An 18,160-nucleotide genomic window follows, 5' to 3' on the forward strand; every position below is an offset into this window, starting at 1 on the left:
TCTTTTAATTTTATTTAAAGACAACACTTCTTTTTAAAATGTATCACATGGGGCTGGAGAGATGGCTCAGTGGTTAAAAGCACTGACTGGTCTTCCAGAGGACCTGAGTTCAATTCCCAGCAACCACATGGTGGCTCACAACCATCTGTAATGAGATCTGGCACCCTCTTCTGGTCTGCAGGCATAATGGAGGCAGAATGTTGTATACATAATAAATAAATAAAATCTTAAAAAAAAATGTATCACGTGTACCAATAAGAATATACCATAAGGACCCTGGAAAGCACCACACACGTTTGATCCTAATACTCATGAGACAGAAGCTCAAAACTGTGAGTTCAAGGCTAGCCTAATCTATACAGCAAGTTACAAACCAGTCAGAGCTACATAATGAGATCCTGTCCCAAAAGAAAAAGAATATATAATAAATTTATAGATATTGGAAACTGAAATACATCCTAAGTCAATGTGGAAAATCAACAAGCACAGAAGAAAACATAATGGTAGAAGGTAAGTAAGAATACAGTCCTAATTATCTGAGGGATGAAACAGAGTCTTGCTATATCGGCTAGCCAGGCTAAAACTATCAGCAATCCTCCTAATTACAGTTATGACAGATTGGGGCATGTGCCAGCATGCCCAGAAAATGTTAAGTGCTATTAATCCCAAAAATATATCATAAAATCCGTAAACCAAAAGAAAAGAACAAGTAAGTTGCTATAGTTAAAACCAAAGTATTTTTAAGAAGAGAAAAGGGGACATTGAAGAACACTTACTGCAAACACTTAACAAATAAAAAACTTAAACTCAGAAGGTTTCACGTGCATATCCTAGTTTTCCATAGATTTAAAAAATGTAATATCCAGAGAAACCCTGCCTTGAAAAACAAAACAAAAAAAAATGTAATATCAAGCTGCTTCTGTCTTTGTAAAAGGGTAGCAAAGAGGTCACTGCTTTCATTATGCTAAATTGTGTGCATTAGGTTTGTGTGTGTCCACACGCAACATGGAGCATGTGTGGAGCTCCAAGGACAACTTATGGGACTCTGCTATCTCCTTCCACCTCAAAGATCCAACTCGGGTAGGTCAGCAGGGTTGACCGTAAGTACCAACTACCTGCTGAACCATTTTGCCAGCCTGATCTAAAAATTTTTTAAACTTTATTTATTTTATGTGCATTGGTGTTTTGCCTCTGTGAGAGGAATACATCCCCTGAAAACTGGTGTTACAGATATGTATGAGCTGCCGTGTGGATGCTGGGAAATAAACCCAGGTTCTCCGGAAGATCATCCAATGCTTTTAACCACTGAGCCATCTCTCTAGTCCCCCATTTTAAACTTTCTAAATGAAATCAATTCTTTTACTTTTCTAGAAATACGTTTTATCATTCAAGGAATTTTCACGTCTTTTACGGGTTTTTTTCACATGACTAAGAATTTGAAAAATGATAGTTAATCCAAAATAAGTATGGCCTTCCTTGTAGAAGCTTCAAGAACATTTCACAGCAAATTAGAACTTAGAGAGCATTCACTATACTATAGTAATTATAGTTTTTAACTACTATACTACAAAAACCCATGTTTCTTCTAAGGACACAGGTTATATGTCCTTGACATGGCCATGACATGACATTAAGTTATAGTCACAATAACCACCACTTTTTTAAAACTGGGAATTTCTCAGATACTGTGTACAATTATTTATATGCAGTTATCTTATTTAATCCCTATATATTACATGTTAAATATTGTTATTTTACAGTTTTAGAAATATAATTTGACTGTAATAGTAAGTAGATTGGGATTGACACTCTAACGTGCTAGACCAAGGAGAAAAGGATCAAGTGGTGTAAGGCTTGCTGTACAATCCTGATGATTTAAGTTTAGATTCCCAGCACCCATGTAAAAGCCAAGAACAGGAGTATCTATTTGTAACTCCAACACTGGGGGCACATAGACAGGTGGAACTCCACAGTTTTCTGTCCAGCTAGTAGAGTCAGATAGACAACCTCCCAGTTTAGTAAAAGAATGTTTTGGTGGTGGTCTACACCTTTAATTCCAGCACTTGGGAGGCAGAGGCAGGCAGATCTCTATGAGTTCAAGGCCAGCCTGATCCACAGAGTGAGTTCCAGGACAGTTAGGGCTACACAGTGAAATCCTGTCTTGAAAAACCAAAGACACAGAGACACAGAGAGAAAGAGAGAGAAACTGAGAATGTTTTATTAACTAAGGTGGAAAAAAAGCAAAGACATTCAACACATCCACCTGTAGCTTCCTCAGGTATATGCACAGATGAGTATACTCAAACATGTATGAACCCACAAAGAAAAAAATGTAATATAATAAAATTATTTTGAGATGCACACCTCCTCTATGAAAAAATATTTTAAAACATGACATATGTAAGTCATGTTGACACACATGTATAATCCAACACTGAAGAGGCTAAGGCAAGAAGATCACAGAGTTCACTATCAGTCTAAGCTACATAGCAAACTCCAGGCCAGTCTGGGCTACACGAACCATATTACTTTACCTCATTATTTTATGATAAGCAAGGCAATATCTACTTGACACCACAATGCCTATGACTTCACAGTTTCAGTTTTTGTGCATATCAAGAACTTTTATTTAAACATTACACTTATTTAACAGACTATAGCATACAAATAAGCACAATTTTCATCCCCTGGTACATGTGACAAAGATTTAATATACCTAATACTTTATTTACTTTGAATGAAAGAGTTGTCATTTAAATTTGAATTAGAGAACACAATGTTCTTATACTTAATTGAAGATTTCTAAAAAACACAAGAAACTGAAATATTGTATCAGTAAAGATTTCCAACTTCACTAGGAAATTAAGAATCAATTAGTGTTAAGATTTACTTTGAAGTGTATAAGTATAAGGATATATAAAATGCATTATCTAAGATTTTTACATACCCGTTACAGAATCTGATCTGGAATGCTCTTCGCTGTCTGAATCCTCCAGTAAATCATCGCTTAAAAGACAAAGTAAGAACAATTTAAACTTTAAAAAAATGTACCATATGGGCTATAGATATAAATCAGCCACAGTATAAGAGTCTGGCATGTATAAGACCTTGGGTTCAATCCCCATCACCCAAAAAAATAACATACATCACATAAGAAAGCAACAAGACACAGCATGGCTATGTGTGGCTAGTCTCTTGTGCTATAGTAGGGGCAATGCTGAGGATCAAACTTAGAGTTCTATGTGTTCTACTCAAAGACTGTTAACTCTGAACTAGGGACTGGAGAGATGGCTCATTGGTTAAGAGCACTTGTTGCTCTTAAAGAGAACCCAGGTTCACTTCGAGCACCCACATACATGGTGGTTCAATTTTCTGAGAGCCCTAATCCCCTCTTTTGACCTCCACAGGCACTAGACATGCATGTGGTGCACATACATACACACAGGCAAAACACTCACATACCTAAAATAAAATATTTAAAACATAAGAAAAAAACTGAGCTATAACCCCAGCACTGAAAAGCAATGTTAAAACAACTATTACACTAATCAAACACAAGCAATATACAAACTGTTAAAAAAAATGTGATATTTAAGCTTGATAAATAACTGACAAACAATTATAAATCATTAAATGAATGTCTACAGTGAAGAATTTCTGTAGAATTCTGAAGAATACAGTGTGGAAGGAAACCTCTAAATCTTTGCAACATTTGTAGGTATGTGAATCTGTGATTGGAAGTAACTTAAAACAAGCAAGAGAGTAAAAGAGAGTGGCAGTTAGTTAAATTGAATTTGAACTTGTAGAGTAAAACTAACAATTAACAGTTATGTATATGTATATGAAATGTTTTATATGTGTATTCACACCAAGTCATTATGTTTTAACCATAAGCTTTTTGTGTGTTTATTGTATGAGACATGCAAGGTTAAGTGTCACAATCAAAAGATAGGAGTAAAGACAAGACAATGGTCTTATCCTTTGCCTTTCTCTCAGATGGCCAAGAAACTGTCAGTCCCCCTCTTTGCATCAACCTTTATTCATTTTCTTAGATTAATAGTCAAACTCTACACCCTGTTGATCAACATATCACCAATATTTATCTTGATACTCTCATTCAAAAAAATAAAAAGATGTATTTTGTAGAAAGAAAATTCAATTCTCAAAAATACACTGCAGAAATCCATAGTACTTAGACATTTACTAATGCTATCTTGCATTTAAATAGAAATTTCTACTTAAGATTGCTGGCAAAGTATCAAACGCACACCTGTTTTTCTAGCTACCTGAGAGGCTGAGGCTCAAAGCATTCAGGCCAGCCTGGGAACACAATAGGGTCTTAGAATCTGTCTAAGAAAAAAGAAAGAAAAATTCCAATGCAATGCTTAAAATTTTGAAGTTTTTTTTAAAACCAATATTGGAAAATGTTCAGTGCCTTAGGTTTTTTTGTAAGTGATATTTAATACAAAAATACTGTCAGTTCAATTCATATGATTAGCTTTTTGTTATTGTTACTTTTGTTTTTCAGTGTTGAGCCTTCTGAATGCTGGCTAAGTAACCTACCACTGAGCAGATCCCACTCCCAATTCACTATAGTTTAAAATAATAAAGAGTAAAAACAAGCTTAGGATCGTCTGCTAACTAGTTTCAAGAATTTAAATCCTAATTACAAGTAAGAAGAAACCTAAAAAACTTAAATCTAAGAAAAATATTGTACTGGGGAGCTAGAATAAGCAAATAATAAAGCAACATCACACTGGGATTCAAATACCAAAGGTCTTTAGTATTAACCACATATTGCAAAGCTATACTAAGGTAAAAGCTATAATACAATATTTTTAAAGAAAGAATTCGGTGGTCTGGACAATACAGAGGTCTGAAAGTCTTCAAAAACATAATAATTTAAGCCGGGTGGTGGTGGCGCACGCCTTTAATCCCAGCACTCGGGAGGCAGAGACAGGCGGATCTCTGTGAGTTCGAGGCCAGCCTGGTGTACAAGAGCTAGTTCCAGAATAGGCTCCAAAGCCACAGAGAAATCCTGTCTCGAAAAACCAATATATATATATATATATATATATATATATATATATATATATATATATATATATATATATATATATATATTTTCCAAAGAGGAAATGTAGTGATCCTAGAAGTCTACTGTGATGCAATTTTTAATCCACAAATTAAAAATGTAAAACAAAGCTCTAATTGAAACTCAGGATTTAAATCAACAAGCCAATTTCATGATCCTCCATAATTGCAAACAAGGACAAAAATCAAGCATTCTTAGTTCTAGTGCTATTAGCAAACCGTTAATAAGAACTCAGACAACAACAGCTAAACTGTTTGCTGTTTAAATTCTCAACAGATTTATAGTAACAAAAAATAGCTCTAAGTTTTAATTCAGTCTATAGCAGATCTCAGGCCCAATTCCTTTATCTGCCAGTTCATTTCCACATGTTATTATCATGATGAACTACACAAACTTTTCAATTTGTATGTTGTGAATTATCAATTCCACAATTTTTATTGAACAAAATTCTGTATACTTAATAAAAACATGTCACCGAGTGTAGCAGTACACCTTTAATCCCAGCACCCGAGGCAGAAGCACAAAGATCTCTAGGTTTGAGGCCAGTATAGTCTATATCATAAGAATCAGACCAAACAGGGCTGCGCAATGTCCTCAAAATAAAAGGACATGACAGCAGTATAAGAACAATCACATCAGTAACACTGGACACTGAGAAGGTAAAAGGCAGACACTCTCAGTGCATACAGTTAAAGATGCTCCATTTTGCATCACCACTGACAGTTTTAACAGGGATAGCTGCTACAATTTATCATACACTGAATGGCTATATGAAAGCCTTCATTCTATTTATATGACTAAAACAGAGCTATGTGATATTAACCCAATTCAAAGTCAAGTGAACACTCTTGGGAAATGGAGGATTTTCTTGACTCTCCATACCAATCCTATAGATCAGATACAACCACAAAAACTAAGAATCTAGCAAAGAAGATAAAGGGAGACAATTCAATTACAGTGCCTCAATGTCTGTGTGGGCTGCACTCTAAAAGGGAAAGCAGGACAAAAAGCAACCAGACATTTCTCCCTCACTACTGCTAATATACAGTTCCAAGTAATTAGATACTCTTGTCTCATCTGAAGTCATTTTGCTACTCATTAGTGAAATTCACTTCCAGAACTTGAGAGATAAAAGAAAAGAGAAACCAGAATCATCAGGCACAGCTATTCTATGGAACTATCTGGTAAAAAGTAAAATTACAAATCTAATCCACTGGCTTAATTTCAGTATGTAAACTTTTTATTAAAAAATAAAAAGTTTTATTTTTTGTTATGTCTCTGATACTGAAGACAGAACTAAGGTCTTCACAAATGCTACATATGTACTCTTTTATATGTATGTGTATATATATATATATGCACATTATCTTTATAATTACATTATTCTTACAATTTTTACACTTCCTAGGTTTTAGTTTTTAATGTGCCAATTACTTCTGATAGATAAGACTGATATTTCCTACTTCAAGACTTACACAGTATGATATTTATTGCACAGAAATGTGATTTACAGAGTAGCTTTAGAACAATATAGTGAATAATTTGTCAAATGTATTTTAGCCTCTCTAGTATAACTATGACTGCTAGTGTTTGCTGTTTGGCATTGTGTTTTCATTATCATATATTTATTCTTAATTACATCAGTATTTCTACCAACTCCTGTGGATCTCTACATAAAGGAAAATGTAATTTGGAGAAAAATGGTGTATTACACAGAGTGGCATCTTCTTTTTGTGTGGCTTTTTTTTTTTTTTGTATTTTGAGACAAAATTCTCACTCTATGGTCCAGACTGGCATACAACTTGTAGAAGTACTAATAAGCACCAGATCTAACTAACCTGTAGTATTCTCAATGAAAACTTCTGAGATTCACATTGCTATCAAATTTCCAGCCAAACAAGAGAATATTGTCTACTCTCTAACTTAACCCATTTTCTATCTTTTTTTTCTATCTCATTAACTAATGAAGAAAATGAAATAAAAAAGAAAACATGTACCATTACAAATACCAATGAAACAAAATCATGTACCTGTCTCCTTCCAGTTTCGGTATGTCTGAGCAACTAGAGGAGTCTTCTAGCCATGCCAAAGTTGGTCTCCTTGAATCAACTCCTGAGCTTGGGTCTCCTGATAGGATCAGTTGTTGTACAATTGCTGGATCGTAGGCATTGATTTCAAATTTCAAGTGCACCTTCATGAGTTTGGAGACATCCCATACGCAGATCTTCCCACGTTTGGTGGCAGCAGCTAGAAACTGAGGGCAGCTCCCCGACCCAAAGCAAGATATTCTGTCAGCTCCATCTGCAGAAGGAAGCTGTGCAGGACTCGTTGCCAGTGTGACCGACAAGGGCACATTCTGGGTGTGTTCACCTTTCACAAAAGGGCAGTTGGGGGAATGTCTCTCATGTTCAGACCTTTACAGAGTGAAAAGGGAAAGTTTACTGAAGAGCAAAGCAGAACTCAAAAACTGTCTTCTTTAAGTATATGTTAAAAAGTCTGAATCTTACTAAATCATGCAAGTTTTTGTTCGGGTGAACGGTGAGGATGGGGTGCCAAATACAAGTATTTGAATGAAAGGCAGGGCTCTGAGCATGTTGAACAAGTAAGCACTCTACCACTCAGATGTATTTCCACCCGAACTGACCTTTCAATTGAACTTACCTTTATAAGATCACTCAATTATATTTAATCATTCACATTGTTTACAGTCCATATTCTAGGTGCTTATTATTAGCAGTTTTACTCACTTTAACTGACTGCAAGTGTGAAATCAGTACAAAAATACAATTCATGGCAAAATTATTTGCTCAACTTCCTAATAACCCTTTTATGTTTCCTTTTTGGTTTTCTTTTTCTTTCTTTTTTTATTTTTTATTTTATTTATTTGTTTGTTTGTTTGTTTGCTTGTTTGGATTTTCAAAACAGAAAATCTTTGTAGCCCTGGCAGTCCTGGAACTCACTCTGTAGAACAGGCTGGCCTAGAACTCACAAGATCTGCCTGTTTCTGTCTTTAAGTGCTTGGATTAAAGGAAAGCGCCACCACCACCCAACCCTCCTTTTAGTTTTCTGTCGTGTGTTTCTTTTTATAGGTTATCTACTTGCAATTTCAAAGCACTACTTGAGGACAGGATTCTAATATCAAAGATGGGAAAAAATTGTTTCCTTACTTACAAAGAAAGATAAAATTTCACTCACAAAACATGCTGTTCTTCCGAACAGACATATTTCTTTTCACACTGCACCTGCAGTTTACTATAGTAACATCCTGGGTAATTTGTAATGCACAGATGTCTTTCCTAAATCCATTTGCATTATACCACAAAGCACATGTTTGAGTTACATTCTCTCCCTGTTTAGTTCTTCTAGTGCATTTTCCCCTTCTTACCTTCTTGTACCACAGTTTTAACTTTTTTACTAAACATTTATAGTCACATATAACTGTGTAAAATAAAAGTAAAAGCTAACCAGTTTTATCTAATTCTAGTAATCTTTATCCCACCTTCCAGATAAGAATTAAGATTTTAACTAGTTCTAAAGTATTTTTATCCATTTATGTACACGGAGAGAAAAAACAGGGTTTATTGCTTCAAACAATTTCAGATCATCGGTGGCACTCCATAACAGCTTTCATGAAACAAGACCATATAGAATGTTAACTGACGGTGATCATTAGGGAATATCAAGTTCTTCTAACTCTCCATTGTTCATTCATCATGAATTTGTCACATTATATTAGCTACAGCACTTTAAAAAAAAAAAAGTCAGGGTATCAGTATGCAGTAGTAGATGGCATCAAACTCACAAAAAAATTTTACCTGCCTCTGCTTCCCAGATGCCACAGCACTCTTGATGGGCATTTAAGAATTTTCTAGTTTTTCATTGCAATGGCCAAACTTGTCACAATGCCCAACATACAAAAGGAATTAACTCCTTAGAGTTGAGAAGAAAAAGCAGAACTGACAGGAAGTAGAGAATACCCAATTTTATTTCTTGAATAATTCAACCTCCCTCCAAAGTAACTCAACTTTCACAAGTAGAATATTAAGGTCATCTTTTCTCCTTTAAATTGTCTTTTCTCTGTTAAAAGATTTGGAAAGGACCCATGCTCAGCAATCTATTTTCTCACCTGTGTACTTAAGAGCAGTGAACGTAGAACATCAGAATTTACCAAATTCTTGAGTTTTTGAAATCCCATACTCTGGGACATTCCAAACCTCTCAGCATAGACAAAAAAAGACGGCACTTAACTGCCCAAGTTGAAATTTTAATCTTCTTCTCCAACATGAAAAGTTATAAAGATAGGTACCTTCCAAGTTGTGAATTGCGGCTTACACCTATAATCCCAGCACTTGGGAAACTGAAGAGGATAACTGACTTGAGTTTTAGCCCAACTTGGGTTACATAGTGAGTTAATGTGTAGCCTGGGCTCATTTTAGAATTACCTCCATTTTTAAAAGAGACAGTTTTGACTGGGTAAAGAGACACATTCCTCTGAACACAGATCAAGGTGGAAGGAGGATCAATAATTTGATGGCAGGAAGGATACTGTGGCACACAACTTTAATCTCAGCACAATAGAGACAGAAGCAGTTGGGTCTTTTTGAGTTCTAAACCAGTTTGGTCTATACAGTAATCCAGAATTACATAGTGAAAACCTATCTGCTGAATAGCGAGTTCCAGACAAGTCTAGGCTACATGAGACCCTGTCTCAAATAGATGTGCACAAACATTCTTACATATGTGTGTGTTTTGGGTCAGAGATATAGCTTCATGGCTAATAGTGCAGCTGCCTTCTCAGAGTTCATTCCAAGTACTCACAGCAGGCATCTCATGAGTACCTGTACCTCCAACACCAGGGATCATATGCCTTTTCTGGCCTCTGAAAATACTCTCATACACATGTGTGTACATACACAAACATACATATAAACTAAGAACTAAAATAAACTAAAAATAAAATTTAAAATATGTATCACATTCTATAGTATCATTGTGTTAATCCAGTTCCAGAAGATCCAACACCTTCCACACAGACGTGTATGCAGGTCAAACACTAATGCACATAAAATGAAAATAAATCACTTTAAAAATGAATAAATTAATGAATAAGTAAATAAGTAAATAAATGACCAGAAGGGAGGTGCTGGAAAAACAGTTAAGTAAAGAACACTTATTGCTCTGACAAAGAACTCAGGTTCAGTTTCTAGCACATGTCCCCAGCACTCAAATGGAAGCTCACAATCACCTGTACTTATAGTTACAGGGGATCTTATATACCAAGCATGCACATGGTACACTTACACACATGCAGGCAAACATTCATACATATAAAATTAAAATAAGTAACTTAATGAGCTAGGGGTATACCTTAGTGTTAGAACCCTTGACTAGAATTCTGAAGGTCCTGAGTTCAATACCAAGCACTATCAAAAGAATTTTAACTGAAAAATATAGTCCCAGTTTTCCCCTACTGATAATAGCACCAACTTTAGAGGGTTACTATAAGAACTGAATGAGTTATAAAACAAAGTATTTAAAATAATATCAGCCATACAGTATGACATATATTTACTACTACTACTATTTTTTTTTTCTAAAATAAGGTCTCAGAGTAGATATTAGTAAATCTTGGGTCTCGCTACATAGCTAATGTTAATCAAGGATTAAAATGTTGTACTCTCTAATTCACAGACAGAAAACATCCTCTAAAAAGTTACTTAAAATTAGAACTGTACTGTAACTGTACCTCCTCTCCAAGGATTCTCTGTTTACCTTTCTTCAGTGGTCAGAACTGCACTGCTGAATTAGTGCTAGGGTTCATTTAACACAGCATCTGCTCTGGTGAGAACCTAGTTCTATTTTTTGGTACTTTCTCCATGTAGATTTTGGAAACTCTTGTGACAGGACTACCTCATTCTCATAAGATAGTGACAATAACACAGAACAAAAAGACAAGAAGATTACATCAAGATCGGAAAAGTAAAATTTAGAAGGACTATAATACTAACAGCCTACTATGCCCAGAAAACTCAAGACTCACCAAGGTTCATCCGTAGGCTCCCAACAAACGAGACATACACTACAGGTAAAGCACATGGCTCTATCATCTCCAGATGAGGCAGGCTGCAAAATATGTTAAAATAGAGGAGAGAGCAAGTAGGCAGGCAGGAATGGAAGGGAAGAAGAGAGAAAAGGAAAAACCAATCATTATTAAAATGGCTTTTCAATAGCAACTCTTCAAAAAGTTCCCAAATTCAAGTACAATTTTCTAAGGAAAAAACAATAATTTATAGTGCTACTCTGCTCATACATATATTAAGAAGTGTTTGATAAATTAGCAGGCCCTGCCTCGAGAGTAAATAAATAAATAAATGCATTGTTTCACTGCATACTTCTGTCTGGTCTGCAACACACAATCTCCCATTCCTAAGTCTCCCAAGTGACAGCATTTCAAGTGTATACCATTACTTCTGCCCTGCAAAATTATTTATTACATTACCTCAAGAATCTACTACTAGTTTATAAAAGCAGAAGTCAAACACTGAAAATATCAAATATCCAATGAGAACATTTCTCAAAAATGACAAAAATCACATGAACTTGATAGCAAAAAAAAAAGGGAGGGCTAACGTGTCTAATCTGAAAGATTAAGCATTAAATAATTCAATAATTATTTGCCCCCCCAAATTCCTGATGTAGGACATAAAATCAACATCAGAAACAAATATGTGGCAAACAAAACACACAAACACATATACAAACAAGCACATAGCTAGATTGCATAAAACACTTTCAAAAGAAAATTTTTTAATTAAAATGCTGTGCTTACTGAACCTACAGAACACATGGAAAAACATCTATTTTTGATGTTTTTTACCTGATGATAAAATCCAGCTTGAGCCATGGGATCTGGCTGTGCCCACCTATAGCCAACATGAGGCCAAGAAGTGAATGTCTCCCTTCTGTTAGCCTCACTATACATCAATGCCCTAAAAATAAACAAACAGCATATAATTGGAGCTAGGCATCAACCAGAGGGAAACTCCTATTTAATGCTACAGAAAAGAAAATTACTGAAATATCAAAAACAAGTTGAAAAAAGCTGGGTGGAGGCAGCGCACACCTTTAATCCCAGCACTCAGGAAGCTAAGACAGGTGGATCTCTGTAAGATTGAGGCCAGTTTAGTGTACAAAGCAAGTTCCAGGACAGACAGGATTAAAAAGAAACCTGTCTTGAAAAACTTTAATTAATTAATTAATTACTTAGTTAGATAGTTAGTTAATTGGAATGATTATGTTCAAATTTTTATTTTCAACACAGACCCCTAAAAACTGTAAAGAAAAAGAAAAGCTGGTTAATGGCTACAGCAACTGGATAATTCCACAGGCAGATTAAGTTAACTAATAATGACCAATCAGACAACAGGAAATGAAGAGAATGACAGAGAGCCCTGCACTTTTTCCTCAGGCCACAAGCCAGCTGAAGTGGGTCTTGTTTTTGCTATTCTGTGTAAGCATTTAAGCAGGGCTTGTGTTTCATTTGCTTTTTAAGTTGTTTTTAACTAGAAATTGGTTTACTGTTCTTTATCTAGAAAAATCTTCCTCCAGGGGAGCTATATACTCTAGCAAACTTTAGTTTAGTTTTAAAATTGGTTGAGGCACCAACGGTCTCAACTGTGTAGCCTTGGCCGTCCTGAAACTCACCATGCAGCTTCAAACTCAGCCAGTCTCTGCCTGCTGGGATCAAAAGTGTGTACCACTAAAACCAGAAACTCTAGTACATTTTAAAAACCATAATCAGTCTATAATCACAGCACTCAGGAGGCTGAGGCAAAAGCATATGAGCTGGAACAGCCTAACTCAACTATCTAGAAAACAGAACAATAAAATCCTCACACTTTCATAGTAGAATTAACCTATAATTAAGGGTATCAGTGAATTTTTAAGGGACAATAACAAACTAAAGTCCATGAGCTGGAACAGCCTAACTCAACTATCTAGAAAACAGAACAATAAAATTCTCACACTTTCATAGTAGAATTAACCTATAATTAAGGGTATCAGTGAATTTTTAAGGGACAATAACAAACTAAAGTCCAAGAGAATTCAAGTAAGAAAAGACTAAGAACAAAGTTTCCTCTTGCTCTTACAGCTACATAAATAGTAACTGAAGGGGAGGACGTGAAAAAAACAGACCAGAAAAATTGATTTCTACATAGATTCCAAAAACTAATTCATACCTAATGTTCAACAATATTACTCTAGGTTACTCAAAATTACATTCTGACTTTCAAGAGCATGTGCCAGGATGAGGTAAGCAGCACATCAGTATCAGATCTTGAAGCAGTTGCCTAACACACATTGCACCATTGGATCCAATTCCCAGCAATATACAGGAAGCACAGGACCCTGGGCACAGGCCTCAGAAACAAAGTAAAAAGCAAAATTTATCTGATAGCAGCTCCGCTACTACCCAGGACACAGACCCTAGAAGTGCACTAATAAATGTTTCCCTTTTTGAAGAAGAAGAAAAAAAACTCTTTGGGGTTAGAAAAAAGTTTCATGTATTTACAAGATGGGAGGTTGAAACAGTGTCTCACGTAGTCCAGGCTAGCCTCAACTCACTATGCCTACCAAGGTTTTTGTAGATTCATTATTAATGAAATAACTTCAAGGCTCTCAAATTAGTACTTGGAGATATTTTAGTACACACAAAAGAAACATATGGCTGGAACTATACAGATGATACATCCCTTAGGTGTGTCTTTTAGACATTTCCAGAAGTTTGACTGAAGAGGGAAAAACCACCCCTTAAGTTGGGAAGTACCATTCTATACCTGCGGTTTAGGATGAATAAAAAGAAGAAACTAAGGTAAATATAGGCATTCATTTTTCTAATTCCTGACTGTACATACAAAATCCTGCCTATGCCTTGCCCCTATGATGATGAATTACAGCCTCAAATTATGAGTCAAAATAAGCCCTTCCTTAAGTTACTTCTTGTCTAAAATAACTAACACAAAACAAAAAAACCTACCTCATTTCCTAAAATAACAACACTTATCACAGTATGCAGTAGCATCTTTAGAAAACACTGTAAATTAGCTCTGCAGGGTCGATAACATCTCAAGATCTGCATCTAATAACAAATTTCTCTTTCTTTGTTCCTACTTCCATACAGATTGCAAGAATATTTTAATGATAGCTATAGCACTTAGCTGATGTGGGAGTCCCCTCTGTGTGTTGCTTGTACTGGTTAATGAATAAACTGCCTTGGCCTGATATGGTAGAACTTAGGTAGGCAGAGAAGACAGAACTGAATTCTGGGAGGAAGAACACAGAGTCGGAGGGACGTCATGGATCCACGGCCGGAGATAGACATGCTGAAACTTTTCAGGTAGGCCACGACCTCATGTTGATACACAGATTGATAGAAATGGGTTAAGTAAAAATGTAGGAGTTAGCCAATAAGAAGCTAGAGCTAATGGGCCAAGTCGTGATTTAACTAATATAGTTTCTGTGTGATTATTTTAGGGCTAAACTAGTCAGGAGGCCAGGACGAACAAGTGAGCCCTCCTTCCTATAACACTTAGCATCTGATATTCTCTCCAAAAGACAGAGATAAGAACATTACTCTAGCATCCTTACCACTTGCTAATGCAATAGAAATTGCATCTATGATAAAAAACAGCAAAAACAGGGCAAATGAACAATGTAAAGGATAAACTGCTTGCTATATACTATGAATGTAAGAACCATACTTAAAATGAATTCTTTCAGTATTGTACTTGCTAGCATCACCATACATTATTTAAAAATTTACTTCAGGAAAGAGCATAGAAAGTGAATCACCCAATAGAAATATGAAAATCAAAATGTTAAACATGAAAGAAAATGTGAATACCCAATCAAAACCTATTGATTTTCATTCCATTTTTCACATTAATAAACTTTAGTACTTTCAATATCAAATAATTTATTTATCAAGCTTTCATCAAACACATTATAAGTAGTTTTACAAAGCAGCTACTTAATAAATTTTTTAAAAAATTGGATGATAGAGATATGATTTTTCACAGTACTGTTTTTTCTTTTTGGTTTTTTGAGACAGGGTTTCTCTGTGGCTTTGGAGCCTGTTCTGGAACTAGCTCTTATAGACCAGTCTGGCCTCGAACTCACAGAGATCCACCTGCCTCTGTCTCCCAAGTGCTGGGATTAAAGGCGTGTGCCACCACCGCCCGGCCACAGTACTGTTTAAATCTAGAGAAAACAGCGTAGGAAACTACTCCAAGAAATAGGGGGACAGGATTTTTCTTTGAGAACTTCACAGGTGAATACAATATATTTTAAACATATCTACTCCTCCATTCCCTTCAAAGAACTTTTTTAGGATATTTTTCACTGAGAATTTTGCAGCTAATTACAATTTATTTGATCATATCACCCCACTCCTCCTCAATAAAAACAGTAAATAATTTTAATTACATTCACATTTGTATACAGAATTTGTCACAATTCATCTCAAAAGTTAGTAAATTTCATTACTGGGAAAATATTTCACTCAGCACTGGAATCTTCAAAATACAGCCTTGCAAAAGCCTTCCAGATATACATATTAAACAGTAGCTATCAGCGCACTACAACATTTATGAATAAATAAAAACCTATGGGCAGTGGTGGCACATACCTTTAAATGAAAATCTACTTTTTAAAACATTCTGATCATAATAAGATTTGCAGTACTTTTTGGTTAACCCTAAATCTAGGAATTCAATCTCAGTATACCCGGAGAAGCAAGGGTCCTACCTGTCTACAGAGCGGCCTGGCCCCACGCCAAGTTCTGGGCGTGCACTGGGTAAGAGGTAAGACAATCTGTCCATCACTGAGGACGCCACAGGTAAGGCAGCAACATTTTGATTTATTTTCTTGAGTTCATTTACAATGGCACTGGCAATAGACTTCAATACATGATGAGGAAGATGAAATGTAACTGTGGCCCACTGAAAGAAAACAGAAATATAAGCAAAGAGATACTTCTAAACAGTTTTAACGAAAACAGTTTTAATCAAAACCTTACCTTGACCTGATCAATTAAAAAGCTATGTATGTATCATTAATGTCAATTATATCATCAGTTTATCGTTTACAGCAAGAATTTGCCATTAAGTAATAAGCTAAATCTTTTTTTTTTAATTACCAAGTTACAGAGAAGCAAGCCAGTTCTCCATCACTGAGTGAATAGATAAAAGTATGGTATGCAGGTGAGTGCACAAGTACATGCAGTAGAATATTGCAAAGCCTTTTAAAAGACAATAACTCCAAGCCGGGTGGTGGTGGCACATGCCTTTAATCCCACTACTTGGGAGGCAGACGCAGGAGGATCTCTGTGAGTTCGAGGCCACCCTGGTCTACAAGAGCTAGTTCCAGGAAGGCTCTAAAACTACAGTGAAACCCTGTCTCGAAGAAACCAAAACCAAAACCAAAAAAAAAAAAAAAAAGGTAACAACTCCATTCATGACAAGATGAATAAAAATTAAACTTCAATAGGCAAGGAAAAGGAAGACAAGTATAAATGATATCACTTACATGTAAAGTTTATTCTCTGTAACTCATAGAACCAAAGATTAAAACGACTGTTACTACAGCTGATATAGGAGTATGGAATGGGATGCTGGTTAAAAGTACAAAATAGCAGGAAACAGATGTGATGAATTAGCTGGTGATCATCTATTTAGCAACCTATTACTTCAATAATACTATTATACAGTATGCTGGCCACATATAACAACAACCTACTGTTGGTTTCAAATATTCTCACAAGGAAGAAAAAATAACTATAAAATGGTAAAGAGGGGCTGGAGAGATGGCTCAGTGGTTAAGAGCACTGCCTGCTCTTCCAAAGGTCCTGAGTTCAATTCCCAGCAACTACATAGTGGCTCACAACCATCTGTAATGAGATCTGGTGCCCTCTTCTGGCCTGCAGGCAGACATACAGACAGAATACTGAGGATACTGTATACATAATAAAGAAATAAATAAATATAAAAAATAAATAAATAAAATAAAATGGTAAAGATATAATGTCTCATTTTATTTATTCTCTCTACAATACGAGCATATATAAAATATCACATTGCATCTCATAAATACATGCAGTTATTTAATTTTTTGTTTGCTTGTTTTTTTGAGACAGGGTCTCTCTAAAAAGCCCTGTCCTGGAACTCACTATATAGACAAGGCTGGCCTAGAACTCACAGAGATCCACCTGCTATGAGTAAAGGTATGTGTCACCACACTCAGCATGTTGAATTTTTATTTAATAGAAGGCAGAGAAAGGCAGATCTCCATGTGTCTATGGCCATCCTGTTCTACATAAAAAGTTATAGGGCAGCCAGGGCTACAAAGACTGTCTCAAAAAAAAAAAAAAGAAAAGAAAGAAAAGAGTAAAACAAATCTTTTTAAAACTATTAACATTATTCTTATTCAATATTATTGCTAAACAAGTTATACTAGTGGAAAACAAAGAGACAAAGGGGAGATAGACTATGAAAGTTCCAACTATATTTTCCCAGAGAAATAAATCTATATATTAATTTCATCTTCATATTCTGCACCCAGATCAAATTAAAACTGTCACCAATCAGTCCAGTACACACTAGGCATGATAGCATAATACTATTGAGCCATATAAATAAGAAACTTTCATAGTAAAAAAATATTTAAATTGAAAAAAAAGAGTTATATAGCTCAATGGATGGGTGCTGGGCTGGTGCGCAAAAAGTCCTACTTTCAATTTTCAGCACTACAAGATGGGGAAAATGACTCCACAGGAACTGGCACTAATCATAGGAGTTTGGATCCCCAGAAGTTCATATAAATGCTAGGTAGGCCTGCCTCTAAGTTCAGTCTGGGAAGGCAGAGTTAGGAATCCCCAGAGCAAATAGACTTGCAATCCTAACCATAAGGGTGAGATCTGGAGCAGAATCCAGGAGCAAATCCAGTCCTGGAAGCCAACCCAGTCTTGGGACACTGGCAGACCAGGACTGAGCCAATGACCTGACTCAG

General features: G+C 35.7%; 1 protein-coding gene across 1 annotated transcript in view; it reads right to left on the reverse strand.

The window, feature by feature from the left end:
* The window catches only part of Birc6 (baculoviral IAP repeat containing 6), a 165,825-nt gene that overhangs the window by 122,074 nt on the left and 25,591 nt on the right, over positions 1 to 18,160 (reverse strand). Inside the window, exons 4-8 of the mRNA XM_087907561.1 lie at positions 15,902 to 16,095; positions 11,973 to 12,084; positions 11,136 to 11,218; positions 7,126 to 7,509; positions 2,948 to 3,006 (exon numbers count right to left, since the gene is read on the reverse strand). Coding sequence (XP_087763687.1) covers positions 2,948 to 3,006; positions 7,126 to 7,509; positions 11,136 to 11,218; positions 11,973 to 12,084; positions 15,902 to 16,095 — 832 coding nt within the window. The remainder of the gene's footprint in view (positions 1 to 2,947; positions 3,007 to 7,125; positions 7,510 to 11,135; positions 11,219 to 11,972; positions 12,085 to 15,901; positions 16,096 to 18,160) is intronic.

This window comes from Myodes glareolus, chromosome 6 (assembly GCF_982192425.1).
Source record: "Myodes glareolus chromosome 6, mMyoGla1.1, whole genome shotgun sequence".
Classification (NCBI taxonomy): Eukaryota; Metazoa; Chordata; class Mammalia; order Rodentia; family Cricetidae; genus Myodes; species Myodes glareolus.